Below are 10,390 nucleotides of genomic sequence, written 5' to 3'. Positions count from 1 at the left end.
AACCATAATACAACTAAATATACAAGAACTAAACACAAATCTCACTTGAATTGGATTGCAATCATTTACAATTTCATCATTAATTTTTTTTTTCAATTTTTTGTTACACAGCAAGTTTGAAGTCATCACACACACACACACACACACACACACACACACACACACACACACACACGTCTCAGGAAGTTGTATACAACGGCATATTTCTTGGATTACAGAACTGGAAAAAAAACATACAAAAACACCACAATAACTGACTGAAACTATATTATGTAGTTTATGTATATGTACAAGAAAGTTTGCGAAACATATAGACGATCGCAGCCTGAAAAGGTTGAGAATTACTGTACTAATAGCGGAACTATCCTGGATATGAGAGGAAGAAACAAAGAAGAAACAGAGAATATCACTTACTGGTGGTCTACAGGTTAGTTTGATAGGGATGGCCCTGGTTGGGACACGGCATGGACGCACTTATGGGCATTTAAGTACTTCTGGCAAGAAAAACCCTTCCCACACTCATAACAGCTGAACGGCTTCTCTCCAGTGTGAAGTCTCTCGTGTACCACGAGGTCAGTCCGTTGAGTGAAACCTTTCCCACATTGGTCACAGCAGTAAGGTTTCTCTCCGGTGTGAACTCTCATGTGTTTCACAAGGACATCACTTTGCCTGAACCTTTTCCCGCACTGCTCACAGCCGTACGGCCTCTCTCCGGTGTGAATTCTCCTGTGTCTCAAGAGGCCATTTCCTTGAGCGAAGCACTTTCCACATAGGTCACAATGGTAAGGCTTCTCGCCAGTGTGAATTCTCATGTGCGAGATGAGCTCAGACCTTTGAATGAAGCTTTTTCCACATTGGACACAGCAGTAAGGCCTCTCTCCAGTGTGAATTCTCTTGTGGTTCCTAAGGATACGCTTTTCAGAAAAGCTTTTCCCACATAGGGAACAACAGTATGGTTTCTCTTTAGTATGGCTGCGTTGATGAACTTTTAATGTTTCATGCCGAGAAAAGATCTTCCCACATGTTTCACAGCCGAAAGGTTTCTCTCCAGAGTGAATTGTCTTGTGGGCTTTGAGGTTAGATCTGTAATTAAAGCTTCTCCCACATTGGTCACAGCTGTAAGGTTTCTCTCCAGTGTGAGTTCTCTTGTGTGCCACAAACGAAGACTCATAAGTAAAGCTTTTTCCACATTGGTCACAGCAGAAGGGCCTCTCTCCTGTGTGAACTCTCTTGTGTTGCACAAGTTGATTGATTTGAGTGAAGCTTTTCTTACACTGGGCACAGCAGTATGGCCTCTCTCCGGTGTGAATTCTCTTGTGAGTCGAAAGCCCACATGCATGAGCGAAGCTTTTCCCACATTGGTCACAGCCGTAAGGTTTCTCTCCAGTGTGACTTCTCTTGTGTGATACAAGGTGTTGCCTATGCGAGAACATTCTCTCACACTGGTCACAGGAGTGAGGCTTCTCTCCAGTGTGAATGATCTTGTGCGAAGCGAGGTAAGCCATTGTAGCGAAGCTTTTCCCACACTGGTCACAGCAGTGAGGCTTCTCTCCAGTGTGAAGATGCTTGTGTTTAATAAGACTAGAGCTGTGACTGTAGCTTTTCCCACACTGGTCACAGCAGTATGGCTTCTCTCCAGTGTGACTTCTCTTGTGCACGATGAGGCCACTCTGTTGATTAAAACTTCTCCCACATAGCTCACAGGAGTAAGGCTTCTCTCCAGTGTGAATTCTTTGGTGTGTTGTGAGACGAGAGCATCGAGTGAAGCATTTACCACATTGGTCACAGCTCCAACTTCTTGGTTTGACTGAGGACGGGGCAAGACGGGCATCTGAGATAGAAAACAGAAAATAACCGGCTTCATGCATCAACTAGCCTTTGAGTTCAGAGCCAGCAGTACAAGTCAGTTTTACTTAAAAAGAAGAAAAAATAAATAACACAATTCATATTCTTCTTAGGTTTTATTTTTTGAGCGGTGCTCCAACATGTGACGTTGTGTGTCTGGGGTGACGTTGTGTGTCTGGGTGTCTATTAGTCGGTAGCAGCACAGTTACTGTGGTCATGTGAGACCATATGGGTCTATACATCATGAGAAGTGGGAGATGAGAACAGATTAATCGGGGCCGATCACGTCATCATTTGAAAATGATCGGAATCGGATCGAGAGCAAAAAGACGTTATCCCTAGTATCAATATTAAATCCATATCATGATATTAGACTGGATATTGTCTGTAATTTTGGATATTGTACTATTGTGATATGGCATAAGTATTCTATAAAAATATAAATATCTGATCGGGAAATATCGGTATCGGCAGATACTCAAAATCAAATGATCGGAGTTGGGAGCAAAAAACGTGATCGGGGCCCAGGCCGTGGCGTAACGGTCTGGGCACCGGACTGGTAATCCAGTCGCAGTGTGCCGCGGGTTCGACTCCCGGACCCGACACGGCCTTTACTGCATGTCATCCCCCCATCTCTCTCCCGTTTCCTGTCAGCCTACTGTCTGTCCCTTCAAAAATCAATAAAAGGCGTAAGCCGCAAAAAAAAAATCTTAAAAAAAAAAAAAAAACGTGATCGGGACATACCTAATAGAGCACCTAATAGAGTCTGACGTCAATATCGATAGAGGGCGCTAAGTCCAGAGGTTACTGTACTTTTTATTTGCATTGTAATCCCCATAGGAATTTTAGATCGCCTCATATAAGAACTGTGATTGAAAAATAATCAAATCATCCCTGGCATTTCACTCATAATTGGATATGAAGAATCAACTGAGGCTAATGTTACTGCTGCTGAATTTGTTACATTTTCACTAGAAACAGACTATCAAATATGAGTGACTGACTGTTAAACGATACAGAGACACCTCCCCGACAATTTCGCAGAGATAGTTTGTTTACTTTTGGACCACAATACTTGATTTTAAGATGACCCCATGTTATTCTCCATAGAGAAACACTTCCATGAACAAGGGTCTGAGCGAGTGACGTCAGGACTTCGGCGCTCTATAGGCAAACTTAAATATGGCGAACTTACAGAGTTCCTGCTGGTCTTTAGGTCCCGCCCGTTTAAGAACAGCTGTGTCTGGAGAGTTCATCTTCACTGGTCTGGTCTTCATAGACTTGTCTGTAATGAAGGAATTGAAATCCCAGGGGAATACAGGATTAACCAAACTTCAATAATAACAGCAGGCATGCAAACAGACCAGACACACATTTTTTTGGGGGGGGGGGAACAAAAAATATTTTAGGGGGTGGGAACACTGTGGTGTTCCCGCAACTATATATTGCCCAGTATTCTAATAGCCGGGGAGCCAGCCAATCAAAATTTGAGAAGACCTGTGATGTCATGACATACTTTTTATTTGTATTTTTTCTATTCATTTGGTCATTAACAGACATTTACTCACTACCCGTGTGAACTGAGTGTTGCAAAGGAATTTAAATCCCTTCCCTCCTTCACAGGAGTGTGGTTTTGTTTCTATCAATAAATAAAACTATACAAGACAATGGAGATACACTGGAGAGATGTTGCCTCTGTTACAAGCACGCACCTGGACTGTTGACAGACTCCTCAGTTGTTATTTTACTCTGCCTCTTGGACGTGGGAACAGCTGGGTCTTGAGAGTTCATCTTAACCTGCAGTCTGGACCTCATAGAGTCTGTAGTGAAGGATCCAAGGGAAATACAATACTTAACTTCAATAATAACAGACAATATGAGGAGGAGGAGAGTTGGTCAATCACTTGTGTATCAATTTTGGAATTATTTTGATCATGATGCAGAGCAAGTGTTAAGGAGAGCAAGCTCGACATTAATGTTTTGAGGAGCCCATATGGCCGTGACCCCCCAAAATAATCATATTTAAACTGAAGTTGTTATTGTTTGCCTCGGATCCACAGATTGTGAAAATAGCCAATCTACAAGCTCGCAATGCCTCGCGCTGTGAGCTTGTAGATCGGCTATTTTCTCAATTTTTGCCTCTTATATTATTTGACAATTTGGTCAATGTTTGACGAGTTTTTATAGTATAGTTTATGGTACAGTTTGTTACTTTTGATGCAGAAATGGTATTTCTTTCTCTACATTTTATTTTTGAGGTATTACAAAGGTTTTAAAAGTCCTTGAATTGTCACGTCGCTGGGGACCCCAAAACAATCATGTGGAGATTCCCCTGGGGGTCCCGACCCACAGGTTGAGAACCACTGCTCTAGTGCATGTTCGGTCTGGTCGTGTGTGCGCTGACTAGTTTTGTTTAATTTCTGCTTGCTTGAAAGCCTGCTTGAAAATGGCAGCTTTATACTGTAGGAGTGGGGAAACTTTTGTCCAGATTGACGATGAACAATGTCAGTCAACATCAGTGATGTCAAAAGCGAGACACACAAAGCCTTCAGCCCTGGGCCTTCACCCAAGCAAAGCAGAATGGCGGGCCATTGTGATGACTGGCGACTTGATCACTGATTTGACAGCCAAGATGATAGCCGAAGACATTATGCCTACTATTAGCGTTGTCGAGGCAAAAAGGCTTCTGTGAGCCGATGGCATTTCCCGAATGCACCGTGCCCTGTCGCCAAACAATGACATCGCAATGAGAGAGAGACGGTATCCTGAGGTAACCGGAAAAAACACACTCGCCCCCATTTCTTACTGAGGTTGTGTTTAGGAGTACCTGCTGGCGATCGTTCCCAGGTCGCCGGATTTGCACACCTAGCAGTCTAGGACTACACAGTTTATCGTTCCATTTCCAATGCACGCTGTGTGTGTGTGTGTGTGTGTGTGTGTGTTTGTGCAATCCCCACTAAAACGCACTTGCCCGTAGGGGCAACCTGAAAGCAAACTTCACTTGCCCGACCGTTTTATTTACCTGCCACGGGCAGTCTGTCAAGCATTACTGTCAACCTCTTCAATTTAAGAGGAACAGCAGGGTCTGGAGAGTTCATCTTCACCTGCAGTCTGGTGGTCTTCATAGACTTGTCTGTAATGAAGGAATTGAAATCCCAGGGGAATACAGGATTAACCAAACTTCAATAATAACAGCAGGCATGCAAACAGACCAGACACACATGTTTTGGGGGGGGGGGGGGGGCAAAAATATTTTAGGTGGTGGGAACACTGTGGTGTTCCCGCAACTATATATTGTCCAGTATTCTAATAGCCGGGGAGCCAGCCATTCAAAATTTGAGAGGACCTGTGATGTCATGACATGCAGCCGTCGCTGCGCCCCTCACTTCACACGAGTGAAGTTTTTTAATGTCCCCTTTTTGAGGGGCTCTAGCCCGTCCTATGCCCAGCTTTGTCTGTTTTTGTGTGAACACAAACACGATGATTTGATTGGCTGATCACCCCATAGCGATGATTTACATATTGAGGATAAAAGTGAGAGCAGAAAAGTGAAGACGCCAAAAGTGATTGACCGGAATGACAGTTGTGACGATTTGATTGGCTGCGCACGGAATGTGATGTATGATGATGTGTGATGATAAGAGCGCCCCTCACTTCACAGGAGCGTGATTTTTGTTTTTGTTTCTATCAATAAATAAAACTATACAAGACAATGGAGATACACTGGAGAGATGTTGCCTCTGTTACAAGCACGCACCTGGACTGTTGACGGACTCCTCAGCTGTTATTTTACTCTGCCTCTTGGACGTGGGAACAGCTGGGTCTGGAGAGTTCATCTTAACCTGCAGTCTGGACCTCATAGAGTCTGTAGTGAAGGATCCAAGGGAAATACAATACTTAACTTCAATAATAACAGACAATATGAGGAGGAGGAGAGTTGGTCAATCACTTGTGTATCAATTTTGGAATTATTTTGATCATGATGCAGAGCAAGTGTTAAGGAGAGCAAGCTCGACATTAATGTTTTGAGGAGCCCATATGGCCGAGATAGAATGCGTTTATTCATCGATTGTTTGTTAAAGGTAAAACTAGAGAGAAAAAGAGAGAATTGTAATGGAATTTCCAACTTTGATACTATATTGTGCAAAATATCGATATTCAATACCATGTTTGATACCACAGGGAATAGCTATATACTATATAGCTACCGGTATATACTTTAACTATAGCACCTGAGTCCTGACAAAGCTATAGCTGTAGAACCTGACGAAGCTCACAGCAAAATGCATCATGCTAATAAATAATTTTGTGCCGTAGGAAGCTGTCCATCTCTGTTCTCTGGAGTGTGTCCATTCTTTTTTACAGTTCATATGCCTGCTGCCTAGACTTGCAACTTCTATTATTATTAAATGTTTTCTATCTATCAATAAATAAATCTATACAAGACGATGGCGATACAATGGGGACGTGGGCCTCCGTTACAATCACGCACCTGGACTGTTGACGGACTCTTCGGCCGTCATTTTCATCAGCAAGGCCACCTGCTGCCGCTCGGACATAGGGTAATGCCCGGCACGGATCCCTGGCATCTCCATAGTCATACCAAACAGCAAGCCTGCCTTTCGGGGACTGGAAGGTTCCTTGTTAATGCACTTCCGCACTGGACCTTCTCTGTGAAGAGAGAGAGAAAGAGAGGTAAAAACACACCATGTCAAACTTACTGAGCAGCACACAAACACAATGCAACACACGCACAGCACTGCGCAACGGCAACTGAATTTAAAACACTAGGCTATGAGAATAACAGTAAAGAAGGAAGCGTTTATCGCCAGATGGGCCTTCCTCAGTGTTAATAAAATTATTGTCTATATTCATGAATCCACTTGCTGACCAGCTGTCGGTATTGAGCAACTTTTTTATAGGGTTTTTTTCTTGTGACCCTACCATTAACATCCTTGTGGAGGCACTGATTCTCAGAACAGCACCGTGGCTCTCTCAGTATGTCTTCCTCTCCATGTACTGTTCCCTGTTCCTTCTCTTGTTCCCTCCTGCCTTTTGATTGGTTATATAGCAATGTTGACATAATGGGTGTTGAGGCAAAATGAGCCTTCATCACATGACCGTGACATTTTTCATCGAGCAACGTGGCCACTTGACCAAATATAAACTAGAAAAAGTGCCCCTCGGGACACAGGTCTCCACCAGGATAGATGTGGGCTCCGGACCTGATCACCCCTATATCTCCATATTATGGATCTGGCCTGTTCTGACATCACAACACGGGCACCGCTCTAGTTGTGATTAATGTCAATGATGAAGTTACAAAATGTGAAGAGAACAATAATGAACAGATTATGTAAAAAAAAACACCTAGAGCACGCGTTTCTTCCCGTGTTTTTAAACGACAACAAAAACGTAAACGCTTTCCCGACGCGTCAAGTTGCAGTCGCACACGAGCGTCATTTCCATCCACCATGCGTTTAAAACCCCCGGAAGAGACGCGTGGACTAGGTGTTCTCATGCCACCTCTTGGCGCGACAATGTGTCCCACGCCCATTCAAGAACAAAGAACTGCCAATCAGAGCGGACTACTGGCCAATCGAAGCGGACTACTGGCCAATCACAGAACGGCGTGTGGCGTGACGTGTGCACCGTCAGCAGAATGCCCTCGATTGACCAATCGAAACCATGTCACTGTGATGTCAGAGTACTGGCTATATTTATTTACATGCCTCAGACCTGTGACATTTTCGGCACAAAGGTAGATCTGAACCAACAGCACCACAGGGAGTGTGGTCATAGTTGCTGTATTGATATGTCTCAAATGGAGGTCACCTTCGACACCAACGATATGTTTCTGTCACCACCGGGTAGCGAGGGAGCCTCCCCGTCGTCATCAGATTCGCTGCGGTGCCCGGTGTGCTGGCTGCAGTGAGCGCCCGACCGTTTCCCGGACATCGCGACCTGCAGCCACCGATCGTGCGCCGACTGCCTGCGGCGAGATCTCCGAGTCCCGGGTCGACGTCAGCTGCCCCGAGTGCCCGGAGCGATTCGACCCGTGCGACATCCGGAGGATCCTGGCCGGCGACAGCGTCGACCGGGCCCTCGCGGACAAGTACGAGGAGTTTGCGTTGAGGAGGTGCCTGGCGGCCGATCCCGCCTGCCGCTGGTGCCCGGCGCCCGACTGTGGCTACGCCGTCATCGCCCTCGGCCATGGCGGCCGCTGCTCTCCCAAGATCACGTGCGGGCGCGAGGGCTGCGGCACAGAGTTCTGCTACGGCTGCAGGCAACGCTGGCATCCCGAGCGGACGTGTTAAGGCCGCGGTGGCGTCTGGCGAGGTCAGGCCGTGTCCCGGCTGCGCCGTCCACATCAGCAAATGGGGCGACGGGGGATGCAATCACATGACCTGCACCGTCTGCAGCTGTGACTTCTGCTGGCTGTGCATGGAGAAGTTATCGTCTGTCAACCAAGCCGACCACTTCCTTTCTTCGTCAGGCTGTCGCCTCTTTTCGTGGAGCACAAAACAAAAGATTTTGTACACGTTGGCGTTTTCTCCCATAATCGCGGTCGGGGTCATCCTTGTGGCCGCCGGAACCGTCCTCGCTCTTGGCATCGCCATCCCTGTTAGGGCATGCATCGCCGTCCCAGTCGGCATTAAAAAAAACATTTTTGCGAACGCAGTGAGCACTAACTATGAGACCCTTCAGATCATGTATGTGTGTGTGTGTGTGTGTGTCTGTCTGTCTGTCTGTCTGTCCCGCTGTGACAGCACCCGCCCGCCACCAGAGGGCACAGCTGTAGCACACACAGGGGAGGGAGGAGGTGGGGGGGATAGCGTGTACCTCCACATGCGTTACGCCCCCCTAGTGAGACCTTTCACTGTCGGGTGGAAAGAAGATGTTGGCTTGACGGCCCGGGTATCGGAGGAGACCTGAGGCTTTCTTCACCCTCCCAATGACTGATTGTGGGGGTTAGCAGAGATGGAGTACTTGTAGAGAGGCTGGGGAATTGGGAATTGGCTATACTAAATTGGGGAGAAAATGTTTTTCGTTTTTCTTTTGTCTTGAAGGGCCATGTTTTGCACAATAACAGTCTTCTTAATATGTCTGCCCACGATCTCTGTGATTTATACAGTACGTTTGTTTACCCCACAGTCACTGATACTAAAATCGAATGTTTTAATTTAAATTTTTCTATGAATCTGTGACTTGACACGCATACGGTTATAAAAACGAAAATAAAAAGATTTTGAAAAGAATAATTACAGGTCCTTGACATGAAATAGTTTGAGAACTGCACTGACATAGAAACATATAGGTTTCTCAGAAAACTGTCATGATTTGGAAGACATTTGTAGGCCTAAATAGGTTTGTTTCAGTAGGACAGTGGTTCTTAAACTTTTTCATATCAAGGACCCCCATAAGAGAAGATTTGTATGGCTCTGGCAGTGACTCTCGTCTCAACCATTTTAATGTCAAGGATCGACCCCCAGTTTGACCTGCATTACGGAGCCCCATGTAGTTGATGGCATTTCTACATCTCTGGCACCCCACTTTTAATCGTAAAATCAATGTTAATTTAACTCAGAGTTAAACATTTGGTGATTAACACAGTGTCAATAAAGATGATTCTGACATTAACATTATGAACACACGCACAGAGAGAGAGAGAGAGAGAGAGAGAGAAAGAGAGAGAGAGTTGCAAGTACAAGCTCACAAAGATTTAAGAACAGTTAAACTGTCAAATTGTGGTAGAAAACATGTTTCCGCCATAACTTATGAAATGTAGGCCTATATCCATTACCCAGTTTAGTTTAGGACAAAAAACAGTAAATTAGACCAAACGTTTACAGTCAACAACGAAAGTGACTAATGTAACTGCACATACCTGTTCTTCTGACTGAGTCTTGTTCTCTGGTTTGTTGTTTAAACTTTCAACAACTCACGAATAGCAGAAAACAGCTTTTGGTCAAAACCCCGTCATATAGTTGTTGCTGTTGTTCTCCGTTTCTTCGGACATGTATACCATCTGTTAAAATAGGAAAGACACGCTTCTGAAATCTGAATACGGTACCTCTGTATTTCTTTGTCGAATGCCGAACTTCCTGTCTTCCTGTCTTTAGACTCTATGCTTTAGACTTAGAGGAAGCAGAGCTCTTAGAGGAAGTAGGCAACCGCCTTCTTTATATGAGCTAGTAACTACATTAATTCGGTAGAAGCCTAGTAGGCCTATATTATAATCGTACAGTGGCACTGATGGCTCGTCGTAAACAAAATGATGCCGCTCAATCTAAACCTCAAGTCTGTCTGACTTTATAGACCAATTATTTGTTTACAAACATTGGGATAAGAGCTGCACGGGGTGACTGTTCCATGTAATCAATTCCCAACAGATCTCCAAACCTGTTGTTTTGGGGAGCGCTGGTTTCAGTTCATTCAACCTCCTCTTGTGTGTTAGCTAGCGAGGTGCACTCGAGTCTAGGAGACATTTATACTTAAAAGCGCAACAGTATTGCGCACAGAGAGAACCGCTGATATATACACA

At 45.0% G+C, this 10,390-nt stretch overlaps 1 protein-coding gene across 1 annotated transcript; it reads right to left on the bottom strand.

Annotated features, from left to right (window-relative positions):
• Nucleotides 1-212: 212 nt before the first annotated feature.
• Nucleotides 213-10,390, bottom strand: LOC310876093 (uncharacterized protein; the record flags this gene model as incomplete). Its single annotated transcript, XM_083789539.1, has 8 exons — nucleotides 10,249-10,390; nucleotides 9,734-9,874; nucleotides 6,338-6,516; nucleotides 5,603-5,710; nucleotides 4,868-4,978; nucleotides 3,041-3,130; nucleotides 1,106-1,831; nucleotides 213-220 (listed from the first exon to the last, which is right to left on the bottom strand). Exons 3-8 carry the CDS (start codon nucleotides 6,444-6,446, stop codon nucleotides 213-215), a joined length of 1,152 nt encoding a protein of 383 aa, XP_083645665.1. The 5' UTR covers nucleotides 6,447-6,516; nucleotides 9,734-9,874; nucleotides 10,249-10,390.

This window comes from Protomyctophum parallelum, assembly GCF_964188405.1.
Source record: "Protomyctophum parallelum genome assembly, chromosome: 18".
NCBI classification, from domain to species: Eukaryota; Metazoa; Chordata; class Actinopteri; order Myctophiformes; family Myctophidae; genus Protomyctophum; species Protomyctophum parallelum.
Note: the sequence above shows the minus strand (reverse complement) of the source record. Positions and strands in the feature narration are given on the sequence as shown.